Source organism: Diabrotica undecimpunctata, chromosome 10, assembly GCF_040954645.1.
Source record: "Diabrotica undecimpunctata isolate CICGRU chromosome 10, icDiaUnde3, whole genome shotgun sequence".
NCBI classification, from domain to species: Eukaryota; Metazoa; Arthropoda; class Insecta; order Coleoptera; family Chrysomelidae; genus Diabrotica; species Diabrotica undecimpunctata.
In genome coordinates, this window is record NC_092812.1 from 15,803,374 (window position 1) to 15,827,157 (window position 23,784).

Genomic DNA, 23,784 nt, shown 5'->3' on the forward strand with positions numbered 1-23,784 from the left:
AACTCGCTTAAAAGCTTTTTATTTTTAATGTGTAATTGATTTTATTTTATCGTTTAACAGGTTTTTATCTGTTTATTTATATGCCGTCTTTTTATTATCTCAAAAAGTATATCATGAACAAAGATGAAATATATCATAATGGCTCAACATCTAAGATTAAATGTTCACTTCCAGATGTGTTACACAAATAAACGAATATTTTTTTCAGCAAATATTTGTAGTTCTAGAATGCTAGAATATTGTGGTACAATATTCTCATTCCTGTCCTCAACAAGATAAGGTCCCATAACCATACACAACAATCCAAGTAAAACCTAGTACACTTTGAACAGGCTTCTCTACAAATAGATTAGGTCATTCAAACTTGCAGAATCCATTTGTTTATTTATACAACCGTTAATGCGACTGTGATTTTAGCCTGACGACTATACTTTTTCCAAGAATTCGGTATTTTTTCAGTAAATCACTCATATTATGTTTTTTCTTACGACATTAATTTGACCTAATTAAATTAAGTTGACTTAATTAAATTCGGGTATTCGGTATGGATAAACGCCAATGGATTTGAACATTCTACATGTAAATACTTTTCCCTATTTGTGCCTTTACGAGACTAAACAGTACTACTTTATGTAACAACTACTAGTGCTACAGATTTGTTAATTTGTTGCTGATATTCTTCTGATTTTTTTTTAATTTAGGCTGTTATTCACACCAACTTTATATAACTAGAAATAATCCTGTACTAAAAACTTTCCATTTATAGAACCACAATATAAAATATATTAGCTGTAACTTAAAGTCAAGATGATAACTAATGACAAGTAAGACAAACATGATAAATGCACCCTATGTGAATTATTCCTTAGTGCTCTAGATCTTGGTACTGTCTATTTTGGCAGATATCCTACTTAACAATTTGATAGTACACTAAAAAGTGTAAATCATCCTTTAGTTTCATTCATTTTTAGACTGTACTGACAAGATTAAACTACACTTTTTCTTTAAACATAAAGTACTAAAAGCTTAAGTAACCACTTTGCCCAGTTAAAATCATATTTCCGTAACTATAGACGCATTCGTAAGTAACTCAACTTTGTCCAGTGGTAGGTGGAATGGAGGATTTCCCGATCGACGCTGGACCAGGCCACGGACAAGCGGGTGGAACACTTCGAGCTTGTTGAAGACCAGCAGCGGACTCTGGATGAAGGAAGTTCCTTCTTTGTTCCATTTTCTCTTGCTGAAATAGTAAATACCAGATCATTTTTTGAATTAGAACTATGGCGAAGGTTTTTGTTATTATTTCTTTATTATTAACCATTTTAAAGAATTGGAAAAGCTGTATCTAACCAATAATAAGCTAATATCAACTTTCAAGACAAAAATCAGTGCATTAAAGGTCGAGATATTGCAAATTTATTATTATATTATGCAAATTATAACTTTGCTTTGGCAAAACGTAAAAATATTTAAAGCACCTCATTTTAAAGCTATGATTACAAGCGTTAAAATGAATTTTGACGGATAGCGGGTAAATACTCATCTATGATCCCGATAGGTGACAGATATACTACAGGGATGCGCCCCTGCCATACACGAGCCTTGGTTTATGTCTTAATGCCATACAGGGGAAATCATTATCCTACCTTATCCAAACCTGTCCAAACCTATCATCCCCTTCCCAGTATCGATCTTCAGTCTCTGGATGGATTTACCGATAATAACCCTAAATTGAATTTGGAAATGATTTTGATCAACGAGCAGGACAAATGGTCCTTCAAAGAATAGGAGGTCAAGGACACTCGGAAAAATTCATTACGCAAAAAAAAATTCAACACAGCCTCAGGATTTGGAAGGAATCAAGGATATAAGACTTGGGCAAAAAAAAGGACTATAAGAATAGGAACATGGAATATACAACGCATCGCAACAAAACAAAATGAAATACTCCCAGAAATCGAAAGACTAGACACAGATATAATAGTCTTAAGTCAAACAAAAAAAGGTCAAGGAGAGGAAATTATAGTGAAATATACACACATATGAAGCGGATTCTGCAAACATGACAAAAAATCTAAAGGAATTTCTATAAATAAAAATAAATGGAGAAAACACACTTAAGATTACCAGCAAATAAACGATCGAATACTGGAAATTAGGATGAACATATATTTGGACAACCAACAATAATTGTTAGAGTACATGCAATGAAGGAAAATACGACCATAAGGGAAACTGAAGATCTTTCTAACACACTAAAATATGTATTCGATAAGGCAAAAGGAAAAGAAGATACTCTTCTAATTGGAGATATTTATAGCTACACAGGAAAGGACGATGAGGATATAGTGGGACGATTCGGAGAAGACGAAATTAGAAACGACAATGGAAGTCGGCTAATCGAAATATGTGGAGAATACGAGTTGACCATAACCAATACAATATTTCAGGATAAGAACATACAAGTTACACATAGAAGGAACCTAGTAGAAAAATCAATTATTGATTTAATAATAGTTAGAAAAGCCAGCAAAGCAATAATACAAGATATCAGAGTATACAGACAAGCAGAATGTGCAAGTACCCACCGATTAGTACTAGGGAAATTAATATTCACGGAAAGACGACAAAAAGATAGTGTCCAGAAGGATGATGAGATGCAAAAAATCGCAAATACGAGGCATAAAGAAGAACTTCTACAACAATTTAGTATTCGACCACTATATCAGAACAGGCTACAGAAGATGCTACAACTTTGAATGAAGTCAAAGAAATAAGTGCAGGAGAAAGTAGTATCCTAGCTGAGATTTTTAAGGAAGGTAGCGAAAGATTGAAGGAAAGGATGATATTTCACTTCTTCTTCTTCTAGTGCCGTCTCCACTAATGAAGGTTGGCTGTAACCATTGCCAATTCGTCTCTATCTTCTTCTTAAGAGCGTCTGTGTGTTTAACCCGGTCCAGTCGCGAATGTTTTTCGGCCAGGATATTTGTCGTCTACCAGGACCCCTTTTTCCTTCGATTTTACCCTTCATAATCAGCTGCAACAACTCGTACTTATCATTTCTAAGTATGTGCTCCAAATATGCTGTCTTTCGCCTTTTAATGGTAGTCAAAAGTTCTCTGTCTCTTCCCATTCTGCGCAACATCATTTCGTTTGACATATGATCTCTGTCCATGGTATCTTCAAAATTCTCCTAAAAAGCCACATCTCAAAAGCTTCCAGTTTTTTTATTAAATCAACATTAACAGTCCAAGCTTCGACACCATAAAGAAGAATAGAGTGGATATAACATTTTATTTTTATTTTATTTGGTTTATTTTTAAACCAAACTGTTCTCCAGTATCACAAATTGTGTTTAGTAACGTCTGCAGGTTGACAGTAAGTTGTAAGGTCTGCAGGATATTTCACTTAACACTAATAATTTGGCAAAAGGAAGAAATGCCGAAACAATGGAATAGCGCTCTTATTTGTTCTATCTATAAAAAATGAGACAAAACGGAGTGCGAAAACTATAGAGGTATAGCACTATTAGAAGTAGTCTATAAAATACTTACAAAAATTATTAGAAAAAGATATATGATGACAAAGTGATTGGAGAATACCAGGGAGGTTTTAGATCAGGAAGAACAACTACTGATCAAATAAGTATGTTAAAATTAATAAAAAATAATAGCTACGAACAAAACTTAAGATTACATATGCTATTTATCGATTTTAAACAAGCATATGACTCCCTAAATCGAACGATGCTATATGAGGCCATAGGACATTAGAAATACCAGAAAAGCTTATAAGACTAGTGAGAATGAAGCTTGAGAAGACGATGAATAGGGTAACAATGGAAGGAAGATTTTTAAGACAGTTCACAGTAAATAGAGGTTTAAGACAAGGTTTATCCGCTATCAACGAATTTACTCAACCTAGTATTAGAACAAATCGTAAGAAGATCAAATATAAGCTCAAACAGGACTATTTTCAATAGCAGGGAACAGTGCATAGCGTACGCAGATGATGTGGTGATACTAGCGAGAACAAAAAACATTTAGAAAAAGTTTTACAGAAATTTGAAGAAGAAGCGAAAAGATACGGATTAATAATAAACCAAACAAAAACGCAATATATGAAAATGAGAGGAGACATAACAAATAATAACAAATATATCAAAATGAAAGGAGCAGAGACTGTCCATAGTTTTGAAGAAGTGTTAGAGAAGAGAAAGAGAGAGAGAGAGAGAGAAAGAGAAAAAGACAAAAGATTAATGAAGGAAAGCAGAGCGATAGGGTCACTAAATTCATTGCTGAAAGCAAAAAATGTGTCAAGAACAGCTAAACTGCGAGTCTACGAAGCAGTAATCAGACCCAGAGTGATGTATGCTAGTGAAACGTAGATTATAATTCAGCAGGAAGAAAAGAAAGTAGATATCTGGGAAAGAAAGGTGCTCAGACAAATCTTCGGAGGAATAAAGACGGCAGAGAATATTTGGAGAAGACGAACGAATAAAGAAATAACGAGGATGTATGGAAAATGGTCACATTATACGAATGCCAGAGAATCGAAATGTTAAAACAATACTAAAGGAAATGGGGAAAAAAGAAAAAACGTCCAAAGACGAAATGGTTGGAAGTAGTAAAGCAAGACTTGTCAGAAATAGGCGTGACAAATTGGAGAGAGAAAACAAGGGATCGAAAAAAATGGAGGGAAATAACCAAGTTTTTAGAAGCCAGTGACCTACAAGGCCTGTTTATATATATATATATATATATATATATATACACTCAAAAATGTTTTGCATATTATCTGTAACGCCACTAAACGTTTCTCATTTGAAATTTTTTGCACTGATTTTTTTTTTGTCTACTAAAATAATGTATTTTATTGCTTGTTATTTGTTTCTTTATCATCGCAAAAATTCTCAGTATTCATATTGCGTTCATCAGTTTTCGAAAACCGATATTTGTAAAAATTGGTTTGCGTTTTATTCACTTTGTAGTGAACAATATGAATAGACAAGTGATATCTGAGTTCAACAGAGCGAGAATCGTTACTTTGATTGAGGAAGGCCACACACAAGTCGACGTTGCTGTCCGGATTGGAGTTAATCAGAATGATGTGTCTCGGATTGTGAAAAAATATCGAGAGACGAATTCTGTTAGCGATAGTCCAAAAAGCGGAAGATCCAGAATTACTACCAATGTCCAAGAACGCTTTTTACCGTTAACTGCCCGGAAAAACCGTATTGCCAAACAAAAATTGTTATTATTATTATAACAACATTAAACTTAATGTGGCTTGTAGATCAGCCCTAACAATTAATAATCTTTATTCTAAGATAAAAGATAAGACTCCCATAGATAGGCTTAGTAATATTGTCTACAACATTCCATGTCTCTCTTGCAACAATTCCTACATCGGTCAAACATCTCAATTATTGAAATTACGTATTACACTACACAAAAGTGATTCTCGACTTCACCCTGACCGTTGTGCATTAGCCAAACATGTCCATTCCACTGGTCATCTCATGGACTATACTAACACCACAATTCTCCACCGTGAGAACAATAAATCTAAAAGAGAGTTCATTGAAATGTCTTATATTTTCCTTAACGATTTCTCCATTAATGTTAAGAGTGACATCAAGAATCTAAGCGATATATACCACCTGTTACTTAAATCAGATACCAAGAACAATACTATATCACAGATAACTAACTTGACTGATATATCCATTAACAACTAACATACCTTTATAATTAATTTTCATTAACAAAAAATATATAACATTCCCTTGCATTTCTTAGATACATCTCAATAAGATGCAATAATACATGAACAATATAATATAATTAAATAAAGAAAATCAAAATAATATTTCCCTTTACTGGGATTTAAATTCATTCGTTTTTTACCAATGAACCTTAACGACATAAAGATTCATACGAACTAATGAAGTTGTCAGCGCTTGCGTTCTGGCTAAAACAGAACCTTACTTTTAACTATCTAAAAATCAAAAATTTAGTTATTGCCGACAATTCAAAGAATTACCTCCTTTTAAATGTAGTTACATTGGGTTTTTCGATTAACCTTGGGTAAGCCTTTACGTGTCAAGTTCAAAGCTACCATACATTTCAAACCTTAAAAAAAACTTTTTTTTGCACATAGTAACAAAAAACACCACTATGTTACTAGCAAAGTTTTTTAATATTCTAACTCTACAATTCTAAGTTACGGTAAGATCAATAATGTTTTAATAGATAATATATGGTAGCTAATTATAATTTATTCTCTTTCAGCCCTGAAGAAGCCAAATTAATTCTCTTTGGCGAGAACGTTCGGCGAAACAATTGATACACATTAGAGTCTTTTTTGCAGATTTCCCCAATATTTAAGAGTTTACTATTTAACTAATCTGCAAAGATTAAATTTCTTTTCTATATATATATATATATATATATATATATATATATATATATATATATATATGTATATATATATATATATATATATATATATATATATATATATATATTTTATTAGTAACGCTACTGTAAAATATTCTAAATAATAATCTTAATAATGCTGAGACAACAACGCCTTTGAGAGGCAAAGAAAAGATACATGTTGGTCGGCTGTCGGTACTTGGAATGTGTAAAGTTGTAAAGTTGGCGACTGGATGATGCGAATTTGTTTATCAGTCAAGTCAGTCGGTATTTGCTATTTGAGTTTTGGTCTGAAAGGGGTTTACGTCATATTAACACACCCGGAAATATTGCCGATTGATAGCTATTTAAAGACGAAAGAGTTACGACGTTCCGAGGAAGTATGTTTGATTTTAATTCGTAGACCTGTTTTTTATGTATAAATATCAATCTTGTACCTACCTGTAAATAACAACACTTTCTGTTTTTTTTTTTGTGTAATAAAGACTTCCAATATTGATCGCGGGCTTTAATTTAATGTTGGTGCCTTTTCAAATAATAAAGAACTACTACATATATATCCTCTATTTTTAAAAAAGGTGACAAAAGGTTATCAAAAAACTATAGAGGGATCAGTGTAATGCCTTAAATAGCAAGAATCTTTTCCATAGTAATAAAAGAAAAAATAGAACAACATATGGACCATTATATCGAAGAACAAACAGGAATGTATGGGAGAAAATTTAATTTTTCAAAATTTATTTTAAAGGTTATACCTAACCATAGCTTTAGAATGAGAAGCAAAAGCAAAGTTATAATCAAAAGTGTCTGATATAGTCGATAATTTGTTATTTTTTAATAATAAATTTGCAATATCTCAGCTTTTAACGGAGCGATTTTAATTTTTTTGCGTTTGTTTAGTTTGTTTTTCTAAAAGAAATAAAACATGATTTGACAAAAAGTATAAACAATTAAATTGTTAATAAAAAAATTTCTGACCAAACATTCGGATTATGATGTTGAAGATTCGGATTCAGTGGGTCAAAATACATAAAAATCAGTTCGGCGAAACCCCCTTTACCCCTAGACTAGTACGGTGATTCCATACCATGAAATGTAATCATAAATCTACAGGAAGACTTGAGGGCAGTTTATAGATAATAAAGAGAGAACTTACACAACATAAGATTGCCTACAAATCATGACTGCAAGTTAAAAAATGCAGCTAGTAATTTTTTAGTGTTTTTAATGTAATGCGAAAGATAATATTAATAAATATATTTATTTATAACATCTTAGTTTACATATGTCACCGAAGAATAGTGATATTAGAGATAATCGATATCGGTAACAGATTAAATTTGTTGCCTAATATTTTAATAATTTTTTTGTCTTAAAAGGTTCGTAATATTTTCAATACATTTTCTTTAAATTTTATTTTTATTAAAATGTTACGTAAAAATGTAGATTTATGTTGAATGACTATATATTATGACTAGAGACAGCAATATACGCAAAAGGCATTTTTTGCATATCTGGCATATATCGCATAAATTTAAATTTTTACAAGAAATTGCATATATCTACTTATTTTTATAAAAAAGTGTATAATGCCAATAATTTCTAAATGTGTCAACCTTTTCTCGAAATTGTTAATTCAAATTTCCCGAGTAATTAAACATTTGTTTTTTTAATCATTTTGGGTATACCTGCTATTGTAATAAAAGGTTTTTGGTAAACTGGTAAACAATTAATAATTAACAATAAACAAAATAATACGTATAGTTTATTTCACGAAAAATGGATGAGTGCTTAATGATTGCAATAAAACCCGACCGCAAGTACCCCAGCTTAGTCAACATTAGTTGAGCAGTTAAGTATTCAGGTAAAATTGAAGCTACTGTGGAGTGTCGTTATCTTGTTTGTATAATAAATTCCTGGTAATATAAAAACGATTAAAAAATCGTATAAAATTATAAAAACGATTAGAATACATTTTATTTCATAAAGTTGTAAACATTTTAACAGTGAGTTTTACTATCAATGGTTGATCTTTTAATGACCACAATAAATTTGTTGATCGTTAAGTATTTCCTGGAATAATTATACAGGTTCCCTCTATTCTGTATAATTTGTAAAAGTATATAAAACCGATGAGAAATTTTTAAATATACATTTTGTTTCATTTAGTTGAAAGTGTTACAAGTGTTACCAGTGTTATACTTATTTAAACCTATAAAACAGCATTATGTGGCGTCCGTGGAAAAACATTGATGGTGCTTCTTCCAGTGTTTCAGCAAAGAAAAAGCATTTATCTGCTGACGCTAGAGAAATCGTAAAAACAATATATAGTTCTTTACTTACAAGAGGACTTACTGCTAATACTGCTGCCAGTGAAATATCTGATTTAACGAAAATACCTCTAACCACAGTGAAAAGAATTACATCAAATCCCATTATGTCAAGAAGGAAGCGTAAGGATGCCGGTTCTACCAAATGTATTGACGAAAGTGATAAGGACTTAATAAGACGAAAAATTTACACAATGTACGAAGAGCAACGGATACCTACATTAGATGCTTTAAAACAACGGCTTACTAATGATGATACACAAATAAACTGTAGCCGCATTAGTCTTTGGAGGATTTTGTCTAAAATGGGCTTCAGATATCGTACAATTGACAAAAGGCAAGTGCTTATGGAGTCCCATCGTTTACAAAAGTGGCGTACTGAATATATAACTTCCATAAGAAAGTACCGTACAGAAGATCGACCAATAATTTATCTGGACGAGACATGGTTTGACACTCATAAAACACCATCCAAAGGATGGTCCGATTCTTCCAACAGGTGTCAAACAAAAGCTCCATCAAACAAAGGGAAAAGAATAACAATTTTACATGCAGGATCAGAAAATGGTTGGGTCCCAAATGCCTTATGGCTTTCTGCAAAGAACATTAAAGACTCCTGCGTGGACTACCATGAGGATACAACGGCAGAGCTTTTTGAGCAATGGTTTAAGAATTGTCTTATACCTAACCTTCCTCAAAATAGTGTGATAGTAATGGACAATGCAAGTTACCACAGTCGTCAATTACATAAGTCTCCAAGTGCAAATAACACGAAAATTAAAATTCAAAACTACCTGTTAGAAAACGATATATATTTTGAAGAAAGTTATTTAAAAAATGAACTGTTAGAAGTGTTAAAATCATTTTCTATTAAAAAAGTATATGTTTGTGACGCATTGGCCGAGGACATGGGACATACAGTGTTACGGCTTTCGCCCTACTATTGTTTATTTAATCCCATAGAGCTTATGTGTCACCAACTAAAGTCAAATGTTAGGTCACAAAATGTTTCTTAGACTTTAAGTGGTAGTGTAGTCGAATTAATAAGGATAATAAATCTTTTCACTATTTGTAGATACTTGCAAAAAAGTTGGGACAAAACGTAACTATAGACGAGATGTTGGCAAGCTTTCGGGACAGATGCGGATTTAGGCAATATATCCCATCGGATTGAGGAATTAGACAATTACCAATATATACAGGGGGGCATGTTTCTCTACGTAGCGTAAATGTAACATGTCTTGACTTAGTTCCATTAGATTTGATGCGCCATACTTTCATTCATTGCTGAATTCTATTTAGGTTTAATTGAAGATTTCTTGATGCTATTGATGGATCTGTGTGGGATGCCAGGATAGCAGTGTCATCTGCATACGTTGCAACAGTAGTTGTACTAGATGTTGGAATATCCGCTGTGTATAAAAGATATAGAATTGGGCCGAGAACGCTGCCTTGTGGGATGCCTGAGTAAATAGGATGTATCTTAGTGTGCTCGGTACCGTGCTTCACCAGGAAGTGTCTATTTTCTATGTAGGATTTTAAGAGCTGGAAGTGAGGATAGGGTAGGAGCTTCTTTAATTTTATTTGTAGTCCTATGTACCATACTTTGTCAAAAGCCTGAGATATGTCAAGGAAAGCAGCAGAACAGTATCTTTTGGCGTTAAAATCCTTGTTTATTTGGTTGACTAGCCTATGCACTTGTTCTATGGTTCCGTGTTTGTCTCAGAAACCGAATTGATATTCTGAAATTATTTTATGTTTGTCTATTATCGTTTTTAACCTTTTTACGTATATTTTTTCAAAGACTTTGCTAATCATAGGCAAAAGGCTTATAGGCCGGTATGAAGATGCATTTTCCGGTCTTTTTCCTGAGCCTGAAGGTCCATTTCGTGTCAGCAATAAACCAGTAGATGTGGTCAAGAGATTAGCTGAACCTATCTATAATTCAGGACGAAATATCACTGCTGATAATTGGTTCACCGATCTAACTCTCGTAAGCGATTTGAAAAGGATCAGACTATCATATGTAGGGACAGTCAGAAGAAATAAACGTCAACTACCACCTAAATTAGTGAGTACGGCAAACAGACCAATACAATCTAACTTTTTTGCTTTTAGTGAAGATTGTACTCTTGTATCGCATGTGCTGAAGAAGAGAAAAAACGTAATTTTAGTATTTAGTATGCACTTCGATACGCACAGATACGCACAAGCCAGAGATAATCAATTATTACAATCAGACGAAATCAGGGGTCGACACTGTAGACCAAATGGTTGGTTCGTATGATGTAGCCAGAAACAGCAGGAGGTGGCCTATGGTAATATTTTACGTCTTCTTGAACGTTGCTGGGATCAACGCACAGTCCATTCACATGCTAAATCCGAATTCAAAAATACTACGTAAACTCTTCATTCGAAACCTTTAAAGTCAGTTATCGTCAGTGCAAATAAAACGGCGATCGGATATTATTACAGGTATTCACAGACCATTGCAGCTTCAGAAACATAAGGAGGAAAGTTCAAACAGTGGGGCAGATCCAGATGTTGCTAAAACGGGTAATAAAAGAAAAAGGTGTTGTTAAGCAAAAAAACGACGCGTTTTTCCAAATACTATTGTAAATGTTGTACCACATTTTTATGTTTTGAGCATAGCAATATTGTTTGCAATAGTTGTAATAACCGTTTTACTAGTCCTTCCGCTGATGAATCTGATTAAGTTTAGCTAAATCTAATTATGTGTTTGGGTTATTTTTGCCTTAGATTAGTAACAATAATAATAGTTATTACATGTTTTATTTTGTTATGTTCTTAATACTGCATTTATTTTATTTTCTCTTGACAATAAATTAATTTAAATCTGCTTATTTTTTGATTAGTTATGTTTAAAATAAACGTTTCTTCCGATCTCGATCAGTTTTTTTTCAATCTTATTGAAACATTAAACTTAAACGAATGTATCTCTGAGATACACCGCGACCTATGAAGGGTTAAAAACTGTGAAAAACTCTTAAAGGGCCCAAGTAAATTTAAAAAGGGAAATTGACAATGGCGCAGTGCTTAGGGACTCAAAAAATCAAGCAGCAACTTTTTGACCAGCACGTTTGAATGCTTTGTTATCTTCGGGATTTGCAATTTTAAAAGTAAACAAAGTCACTTTTACTTCATTTTTGTAGAAATATATTAAATTTAACTTTTCCGATGAAAGTACCTTAAGAAAAAAATATATCGAGATTTGATATGATGAGACGAAACGACGCTACAAAAATTGTTGCCCATAACTCGATTTATTTTATAATTGATGAAAGAGTACTGATTCATAGGGCGCTATATGATGCATTTAATGGTTAAGATTTTTCTCGAAGATATAAAAATAAATGTTACCTTATTGCGTCAAAGCAATAGGAGAAAACCAACAATTTCACTATAACACATTTTGTTCAAGATGAAATGTTCCGTTTTTTTTTCTACTGGAAAGTATACCTAACTTAAAGATATTCAATAGCAATTTAATTCTTGTTTAGTAACATCAACAGTATCATACAGAAAATTCCTCGACAGGAAGTTCTCATCATTATGGGCGATTTTAATGCTAAGATTGGAGCTGGAGATAAGACACAGTACATTGGAGCACATGGACTTGGAGTCAGAAACGAGAGAGGAGACCTCCTAGAAAAATTTGCAAAAGACTCAGAACTAGTTGTCATCAACACATTCTTCCAATTACCACCTCGCAAGCTGTACATGTGAAAATCCCCTCAAGACAGACCCGGGAGAATTATTAGGAATCAAATAGACTACATTTTAGTAAATAAACAATTCCTAAACAGCTTTATCTCTGTCAAGACTTATCCTGGAGCAGACTTGGAGACAGACCACGTTCCATTGGTGGGAGTATTCCGAGTCAAACTCAAAACAGTGCAGAAAAGGAAAGCACATTCATACGACCTACGTATGCTGAAAGACCTTGATACGAGGATGAGAGTCCAAGCCACGTTAAACGAGCAAGTGACTGCAATTAGAGACGAATCCAACGAAGAAAAAACGATCAAACATATTACAGAAATAGTGCAAATATAAAGGTTAAACACTTAAAGACAGATAGATTAATGAAGAAAAAATCATGGATGACAGATGAGATCCTGAAACTAATGGACGAGAGAAGAGAAGCCAAAAATGACCGACACAAATATAAAACCATAAACATATTAATAAAAACGAAAATCAGAGAAGCGAAAGAAGAAGAAGCAAGGAAAAGATGAGAAAAAATTGAGACTCTGCAGTCAAAGTACGATAGTCACAATGTACATAGGAAAGTTAAAGAACTCACAGGGGTACTAAGACGAAAGCAGAAAGGAAATAAATCTGATTCTGACGGAAACATCATCTTGGACAAACAGAGTAAAATAAGAACGTGGAAAGAATATCTAGAAAAACTATTTGAAGACCAAAGAGAACACCTTTGAGCTAGAAGAAGAGGTAAACGATGGACCAAGAATATTACAGCAGGAAGTTTACTCCGCAATAACACAGTTAAAGCAATAATCGAAAAGATATTCAACAACATATACAACTCTGGAGAAATACCAACAGAATGGCTGATATCTGAGTTTATTGCACTTACAAAGCTCAAGAGTCTCATGAGTCATGTCCTAAAATTGTTCCTAAAGATAATTCATAAGAGAATCTACAAGCTGCGTGAAAGTCAAATTTCCCCCAACCAGTTCGGGTTCACAAATGCTGTTGGTACTAGAGAGGCTTTGTTCTCAGTACAAGTCTTATTTCAGAGATGCAGATACGTCTACTGCGACGTATACGCAAAAGAAACATGAATTAACAACCAAGATCTGAAAATAATTAGAAATCTTTACTGGAATCAGATAGCAAATCTCAGAGTTGAAGGTGAACACACTATGTGAAAATCATGCGTGGAGCGAGGCAAGGCTATATTTTGTCTCATCTAATCTTCAATCTGTACTCTGAAAGAATATTTATCGAAGCTTTGTACGAAACTGAAAAAGGTATTCTACTAAATGGTTACTGGCTAAACAACATCATATATGCAGATTACACCATAGTATTTGCCGATAACTTAGAAGACCTACAAGTTCTTATGAACAAAATCACGTATTACAGTCAACAATATGGACTCAATATAAACGTGAAGAAGACAAAGCTTATGATAATTAGCAAGAAAAGGATAACAGGTCAACTCTACGTCAACCAATCCCCTGTAGAAAGAGTGACGCACTACAACTACCTCGGCACCATAATAAATGAAGAATGGACCAACAACCAGGAGACTAGAGCACGCATCGAAAAAGCTAGATCCACCTTCAATCAGATGGGGGCCTTCTTCAAGAGTCACAACCTCTCTCTTGATACAAAAGTAAGAATGCTGTTATGCTACGTCTTCTCTATCCTTTTTTATGGTGTTGAATCGTGGACCTTGAACGAAGATGTGTGCAGAAAACTGGAAGCATTTGAGATGTGGCTATATCGGGAAATGCTTAAGATCTCGTGGACTGACCGAGTCACAAATGAGGAGGTTGAACAAAAAATGAATAAGAACCGAGAGATACTGACCACCATCAAATCTCCAAAGTTACAGTTCTTCGGACATATTATGCGAAATGAATCCAGATATGCTCTCCTTTAAGCCATCTTGCAAGTAAAAATATTTGGAAAACGAGGTTCAGGAAGAAGAAGAACATCTTGGTTAAAGAACCTCAGAATCTGGCTCAATACAACATCTGTGCAGCTTTTCCGCGCTGCTGCATATAAGATAAAGATTGCCATGATGATCGCCAACATTCGTAACGGATAGATCAAGAAGAAGAAAATGTTTAGTACCACAGTCTATCTGGGATCATTTATTTCACGTAAACATCTTATACAGATATTTGAAGGTTATAAAAGGTGTATGATGAAAAATCCGTGAAGACGTATAGCTAATTTTGCTTTGTTGTTGTTTAAAGCAATCTTAAAAAGTCAAAAAGAAATTTTTTGCCTATAAAACGTTTCTTATGCAGTTAAGAGAGAAATAGTTCAAATAAAATTTTGTAGATCTTAAAAACTTCTTCAATTCGCGAGTTTTTAAATTAAAATACATAAAGAATTCACCAAGATTACAAATAGTTGCAAAAAACCCTTAATTTTTCAGTAGTTTATAAATTTTAATAACTTTGTTTTTTGCATATTGCCATGTAATATAAGTACTTACAATTGGGATAATTAATGAAATTTTATAGTGTGCTAAATTTCAAATACCTAAATCAACCAAATGAGCATATGATAACTGTGCCAAAAACGATATTAAAATAATCATTGGAGACATGAACGCCCAGATAGGAAAAGAGATATGCTACCAAGATTATATTGGTAAACACAGCCTTCACGACGTTACTAATGACAATGGTTTAAGGCTTATTAGTATGGCAGCTTCCAAAGATTTAATTGTGGGAAGTACATGTTTTAATCATAAGAATATCCATAAAGCAACTTGGATATCACCAAATGGACGGACCACAAATCAAATTGACCATGTTATAATTGACAGAAGGCACTTTACAAACCTAATGGACGTAAGAAGTTACAGAGGCGCAAATATTGACTCAGACCATTTTATGGTAAGGGCCAAGTTACGACAAAGAATTTCCAATGCCAAGAAAGAAAGGGGCACTAGACAAGTAAAATATAATTTACATATGCTAAAAAATGAAAACAAAGAGAAACAGTTCCAGTCACATATAAAAGAAACCCTAGAACACACCTGGGCAGTCGACCAATCAAGCACGGAAATGTGGAACAACTGCAAGGAGGCTCTGAAATTAGCAGCCGAAAGCACATTGGGAATATCCCGAACCCAAGAAAGAAACGACTGGTTCGACCAAGACTGCAAAAAAATAACAGATGAGAAGAACGAGGCATTTAGGACCATGCAACAACGAAAAACTAGAACAACAATAGATAGATACAAAAACTTAAGGAGAGAGGAAAAACGCATACACCGAAAAAAGAAACGAGACTCGGAAAATGACATATTAGAACGGCTCGAAAGCCATATGAGTCAAGGAGAAACAAGAAAGTTCTATCATCAAATAAATAGTATTAGAAAAGAATTCAAACCAAGAATCAACTATTGTAATGATAAGGAAGGTAACTTACTTACCAACAAAGAGGATATCCTTTTACGATGGGTAGAGCACTTTCGAGAGTTGCTGGAAGGGGAACCTACTAATAATATAGAGCTGGAATATCGAAATGAGGAACTCGTGGAACCCCCCTCGGTAGATGAAGTGAAAATATCTATAGAAAAACTAAGGAATCATAGGTCCCCAGGTAGCGATGGCATCCCAGCAGAGTTATTTAAGCACAGTGGAGAGCAGCTCACCAAGGTGATGCGAGAAATTGTTTGTAGAATTTGGTCTGAGGAGCAACTACCTGAAGAATGGAGCTTAGCCTTAATTTGCCCGTTACACAAAAAGGGAAACCAACTGGAATGCAATAATTACCGCGGAATTACTCTCCTAAATACAGCATACAAGATATTGTCAAATATTTTGCACGAGAGATTAAAGCCTTATACTGAAATGTTTCTAGGAGAATGTCAGGCGGGGTTCAGGCGTGGACGTTCAACCATTAACCAGATCTTTACACTACGACAGATCCTCGAAAAAGCGCAAGAGTTTAACATAGATATGTATCATATTTTTGTCGATTTTAAAGCGGCATATGACAGTGTCTTAAGACCAAGTCTTTACAACGCTATGAATGAGTTGGGAATTCCAAAAAAACTCATATGTTTGATAAAAGTGACAATGGCGAAGATGCTATCAGCAGTTAAAATTCAAAACGACTCGTCAACCCCATTTCAAATACATAAGGGGTTAAGGCAGACGCGCCGATTGAGATGCGCTGGCGTGTCAGCTTTTTAATGTCGCCTTAGAAAAAGTTGTACGAGACGCTAATTTAGAGAGCAGGGGAACAATATTTAATAGATCAGTCCAAATTCTAGCATATGCAGACGACGTGGACATTATAACAAGAACTAGGGCGAGAACTGCGGAAATCCTAACCGAGCTAGTAGCAGCAGCAAAACGAATGGGGTTACAGATAAATCAAAATAAAACCAAATTCATGGCGACTAACACAAACACAAGAGCTGGAAATGTTGACACAAATTTAATCATCAATGATCAAAACTTCGAAGCAGTCAAAGAGTTCATATATCTAGGGACATCGGTTAACCCCAATAATAACACATCTGAAGAAATAAAAAGGCGAATAATAATTGCAAACAGGTGTTATCATGGTCTATCAAAGTACTTAGCTAACAAACGTCTGTCTCAAAAAACTCGTATAAGGCTGTATAGAACACTGATGGTCCCCGTTCTCACATATGGATCAGAGGCATGGACGCTAACGAAAACAGATGAATCCGCTCTATCCATTTTTGAAAGAAAGGTGCTACGCAAGATATTCGGAGCGGTCTGTGAGAACGGAGTATGGAGGCGTAGATATAACTTTGAACTGCAGAATATCTACAAGCATACGTTTGGTGGTAAAGATATTACCACTATAATTAAGCGAAACCGCCTGCAGTGGGCAGGACATGTAGCCCGGGCCCCTGAGTCAAACATGATAAAAAAGATTCTAACAGCGCAACCCGTAGGAATGAGAAGACGGGGTAGACCAAAGCTAAGGTGGATGGACGGGGTAACACAAGATGCCGAGAAGATCGGAGTCGGCAACTGGAAAATGCAAGCGAGGGACAGAATAGAATGGCGTAGAAAGCTTGAGAAGGTCGAGGCCCTCTAAGGGCTGTAGCACCAAGATGATGATGATGATGAAATCAACCAAATCTAAAGGAATTCTGTAAATTGAAATCGATTTTATGAAGGATTAAATTTTAAGGTATGTTAAAAAAATATTTTATTAAATCTGTTCTTAGAAAATAGTATGAAAGAGTACTAACTTTTTGCTTATAAACAATTATAATAACTTTGACATTTTTTACGCCACACGCTTGTAAGTAGGCTCAATAAAAAGACGGTGAAAAAACAGACTTAAAAAATAAAACCTTCTATGACCAATAGGAATCAAGATAACATTTTTTTCTCTAAAAATCATATTTCCATTGTTCATTAACATTAAGAGCTGAGTATTGAATAAATTATAAAAGAAGATCTATCTATATCAATTTTATAGATGGCATATACTAAGACGGAGTAAAAAGTTCTAACCCGTTAAAATGATGGTACTCTTAAAATACCGCCACGGAATAGTGTAGGAGTGAGCTACAAAAATATTATTTGTACTTATTAGCTACGTATATTCATTAAATGCAATTGAAATAATATGAATTATTTTATTGAAAGAAAAAACTATAAAATTAAATAAAATAATGAAATGTATTTTAATAATTTATAATTATTATTATATATTTATATAAATAATATACACCTATGGACGATAATATACACCAACGTCTATATATATATATATATATATATATATATATATATATATATATATATATATATATATATATATATATGTGGACGTTGATCCACGTAAGACTTCATTCAAGGATAACCAACTTGGAAGACACTGGTATAAAGCCTTCTTTAAGTCATTCAAATGTTCAACGGGGACGAAACTTGTTTCCTCTTTTGTCCTAAGGAGGATAAAGTTGTGGCTCCTCTCGGTGCTGAAAATGTTTACCAGATGGATCAAAGAACAGCAAAGGCCAATAGTACTATGTACACCTTCTCAGCTGCTGGCTCAGTAACTCCTCCGATGATTATTTACGCCTATAAGAGGCTTCCTGTTGCTGTTAATAAAAGTGTTTCTGATGCGTGGTGAATAGGAACAAGCGACAATGGCTGGATGAAATTTGAATTATTTGTAGACTATATTTCAAATATATTCCATCCCCATCTTTACAAAAACGAAATACAGTTTCCCGTCATTCTTTTTGTGGATGGTCAGAAAACTCATTGCCTTACATCCAAATGCTACCAGAATCCTTCAACCAGCAGGTGTTAGCTGCTTTAAACCTCTGAAAAATGCCTGCAAACGTTCAGTTCTGAAATGGCGAAGCAATAATCCCTTCATTGGATTGATCAAATCGTATTTTGCACCAATATTAGAAGATTTTTTAAGGTCACTAAAAGGTTCTTCAATTTCTAACGATTTTAAAGCTTGCGGATTGTATCCCTGGAACGTCGAATCCATTGACTTTTCAAAATGTATTGGATATAAGACAACAGGACCAGATATAGCTGTTGGAAGTGGAAATGGAAAGGACGGTTGCTAAATGACATAACTGATGACTTTATTTCCATTGTTGGACAAGAAAAATTAAACCAACTTAGACAGTATAGGAAAAACTGGGGGAAGGGTGATGAAAGTGAAGATTTCCAGTTGTTATTAAAAATATTTACAAAAGGGGAAGCTGCTGAATCATGCAGTTCTAGTGCAGATGATTCCCTTGTTACTGTGCTGTTTGATGGTGAAGAGTGTGAGTCACATCAAAGTTTTGAAAAGTGTAAACTGCCTGTACGATATTTCACCCAAGAAAGTATTGAAGATATGAAAATAGTTTTCGGAGATAGTGTACTTATCCAAGAGCAATTTAAAATTATCAGCCACACTATATCGAAACCAAATTCCGAAGATAACCAACCTAGAACGATTTTTGAAAACTTAAAATTTCAACGAAACATAGAAAATCAACAAAATATTGATCAAGAAAGAGTGTGGCACATTCAATGTAACACGCCAAATAATTGTGATTCTATCGTGGATATCGATGATCACGGGTTTCGCGACACTTTGCTGTGGCAACTGACGCCAGAGCGAAAGTCTCAGTATACAACGGAAAAAATGCCATATGTGATCTAGTGGGTGGAAAAAAAATTCATAAAGAAAAGGAAGAAGCTAAGCTACAGAAAAAGATAAAGAAAGAAGAAAATAGGAAAACGCGTGAAATGAATAAAATTGCCAAAGTAACAAAGGGGCCAGAAAAACCAAAACACGTCAGAAACTTAACAGCATTTTTGACGTAAAATGAAGCTCCGATGACCAAAAAATATAATATATCAACCATGCGGAGTTCTTCAAGTTCAAGTAATCTAAGCAACGAGGGGATGTGCACAATCCCAATGAGCCTCCCTAAGGATAATATCATTCGTAAGTTTCAATGAAATTTTGTTCATTCAGTTTTTATTTCAAAACATTTAAGCTTAAGTTACAGTTTTTTTTTATTTAATAAATGTGAACATCTAGTCCTTTCTGTTTTTTAATTTAAATCAATTTCGTTTAAATATACTAGCGTTATTACAGTAGACTCCCTCTATAACAAGAACTGAAATGGCAGACTAATTAACTCGTTATAAGCCGATCTCGTTACAGGGTGTTTCAAAAAGGTATGTTATACATTAAATCACGAATTCCAGGGCAAAAATAAATTGATTGAATCCAACTTACTTTAGTACAAAAGTGTACACAAAAAAGTTACAGCCACACGTTAACACGTTAATCGCCCAAATGAAGCGAAACATATCCCACCCCCAGGCCCAACTTAGTTTTTCTAGTAAATCATTAGGTTTTTACCTCGGATATGATATACTGGCTGTTATAAAGCGCTAGGTTAAAAAAGTTCTCTAAAAATGTATTTTGAAAATGACACCCTACTTATGGGTTTCAGATCCTCTGACGACCGAGCGCCGCGAAACCCGAATATCGGTTGTCATTTTTTTCAGTTTAAGTCTGTGTGTGCTAAAATTGCAGTTGTTTTGTTTAGTCTACAATCCATTTGTTGAAATTACGGCGCGTAATAAGGTTGATTGTGAATTATAGAAAATTGTATTGTGTTTTGTGTCGTAATAAAATGGAAAAAACTTATGAAAAGGAGCAAGAGAGACTTTTGAAATTATGGAATGAGTTATCAGACGAAAAACAAGAGACTTTAGACTTCATAGATAATACTTCAGATGATTACTTGCCCAGTAATTCATCATCAGATATTGAGTCTGATGAAAGTGCATTGAATTTAGAAGCAAGGAAGAAAAAATTAAAAAGGTAATTATTATGTGAAACATATCACCAAAAAACTTATTAACTTATTTTTCTTTTTGTTGTGTTGTTTACGGCTTAAGGATTAAATATTTGTATGTAGTTCAGTTCTAGTTAACCATTTTTAAATCTAAATAAAACGTTTCAATGTTTCTACAACTATAGTTCAACCTTCAGGATTTTTTGAACTAAAACATAATCACTTTTAGGTTCCCTATAAAAGCAAAGATTTCTATTGATGAGCTTCCGCCTTACACCTCAATACCTTCAGTTTCCACTACTAACTGCCAAACAGCTATAAACACTGCAAGGTCTAATGTATTACACTCCAATATATCTTCAAGTAGTGATTCTGATGATTTTTTAGAAGAAATAAATCCAAGAAAAAAAAACTAAAAGGTAAATATAGCAATTTTGCCATGCAAATTGAAAATTAAAATGATGATGAGCTTTTACAAGATGAACTACACTGGTTTCCTCCGAATGGTTTCCATTTAAAAAATTTCAATTTTGATGTAGATCATGTCGGTATTACAACACAGATAGCTGAGAGTTTTATTACAAAGGCACCATATGATTTTTTCAAGATATATCTCAGTGATGAACTTCTGGATTTGATTGTAGTAGAGACCAAGAGATATGCTCAACAAATCAAAAACAAACCTATGGCAGTTTTCTCGCGATTACACAGATGGAAAGATACTAACAGGGACGAAATTACCACATTCTTTGGAATTGTAATGTATATGGGTCTAGTAAGGTTTCCAAAAATGACGGATTGCTGATCTAAGAATCCATTATATAGCAATCATATATCGTGTAAAATGTCAAGAAACTGATTCGAATTAATTCTCAGAATGCCACATTTGAACAATAATGAAACGATTGATAAAAATAACCGTTTGGGAAAACTAAGCCCTTTATTAGAAAACTTGACCAATAAATTCAAAGAGGTCAGACAATATATCAAAAATAAGAGGTTCAAATACGGAATAAAATTGTATAAACTCTGTTGTAAAGACGGCTATATATATGATATCAAAATATACTGTGGACAAGATAAAAATTCAGATAAACCTGCTACAGTTTCGACTGTTTTATCACTTATGTTGCCACTTTTAGATCACGGATGCATTTTATATATAGATAATTACTATACTAGTGTCGCATTAGCGCATGAACTACAAAAGCGTAAAACGCATCTTGTCGGTACATTTAAGCAAAAGTAGAAAAAACAATTCAAAGGATGTAGATTCCCCCAAAATTTAATAAAGGAGAAATTTACGCAACAGAAAGTTATACAGTGGTAGCTGTTTTAAAATGGCAGGATAAACGTGATAGATATTCTTTGTCTCAGCACTATTCATACTGACACAACCACTAACATTCATAAATCTATCCGATCAGTTGAAATCATATTCTTCCCCTTTGCGTTAAAAGATCAAGTTTTATAGAAAACTTGCATTTGAAATATTACTTGGCTCAGCAGTAGTAAACGCTTTTATAATATATAAAATGGTGACAAAGGCCAAAATATCAATTACGGATTTTAGACAGAGCATTGCTCTAAGTATGTTACAAATGCATGAAGTGGATGTCGCGAAGGTGCCGGAAAATGACAACATAAAGCATATTTTACATAAAGTTGCTTCAAAAGATCGTCGAAAATATGTAGTATGTTAATAAACGCTGCTATAAACTGTGAAAATAAACGCTGAAGAAGGCCGAAAAACCGCTCAGAAGAGGGACCAAAATCAAAATTTTCATGTGATGCTTGTAATAAGTTTTATTGTTTGTCATATTTTTTTGACGTTCACGATTATTCTGTATAAATAATAAAAACTGTTTGTATTATTTAATTAAAATAAAAATGTTTTTTCATAAATCCTTATATTTTTTTTGAAAAATCTTTAATGATAGTAAATACATAAAAAGTGCCGAGCTCAATCACTAGTATTACCTGCCAGGCCCATCTGTAAAAACTTTCATATAGATAAATGTGTTTTGAAGCACGGCAGTTGGGTTACAGGCTTTTATGTTAACGCTAGTAGTGAAGGTTGCCCTATGGGTGTCGGGGCGTGTACGACCACAGGATCTGAAACCCAAATGTCGGGTGTCGTGGCGATTAACGTGTTAAATGGACACGTTACTTTCTTGTTCTAAAAGCATTTTTCATACGAAAGAAACAACAAAATCTAACCGCACAGAAAATTTTTAAGGGGGGTGTGCAGCCCTAAATCTTTGAGTACGTTCAAATCAAATGAATTTTGTGGCATCATTAGTTTAACACATTATTTTTAAAACCTTTTTTGCCTGTTATCACTTTTTCGAAAAACTAGTTTCTTCCTAGTTGGCCATAAAATTGTAATTAGTTTCTACAGATAAAATAATTACAAAAAGTTACTAATCAATCATTTGAAGCTATCATTTATTGTGTGAATAAGTTTAATATTAAAAATTTTGATATTATAGTGGCCTACACATTTCAGGAAATGGCAGATATGCATTTAACTTTGGGTAAGTTGGATCAGACTAAATTATGATTTCAATAAACTATCGGGAATATCGTAGGTGAATGTCAAGGAAATGGTGCAACAGCCGCAAGGCGTTATGCAGTAAAATACCCCAATCGAAATACACCTGATAGACGATTATTTTTGACCATTGATCGTCGTTTACGGGAAACGGGTACATTCCAACCGCAAGTTGCTGGCAATAGTGGTCGTCCAATAATGAATGCGAAGACATTTTAGAAATCACTGAAGAAGTCCCTGGAACAAGTACAAGGGTAATAGCTGCTCAACTAAATGTTGTTCACGTAAGGATTTGGAGGCGTTTGAAGGATCAGCTGCTTAAACCCTATCACCTAACAATGGTTCAAGAGTTATTGGTTGAATATTATCCTAAAAGGATTGGATTTTGCGATTGGTTGTTAA

General features: G+C 33.8%; 1 protein-coding gene across 2 annotated transcripts in view; it reads right to left on the minus strand.

Moving 5' to 3' along the window:
- Window positions 1–1,052: 1,052 nt before the first annotated feature.
- SK (small conductance calcium-activated potassium channel) overlaps window positions 1,053–23,784 on the minus strand; it is a 975,882-nt gene continuing 953,150 nt past the window's right edge. For both annotated transcript variants that reach the window (XM_072546075.1, XM_072546076.1), the window contains one exon: window positions 1,053–1,240. In XM_072546075.1, the coding sequence (XP_072402176.1) occupies window positions 1,091–1,240 (150 nt within the window). In that variant the 3' untranslated portion in view covers window positions 1,053–1,090. The remainder of the gene's footprint in view (window positions 1,241–23,784) is intronic.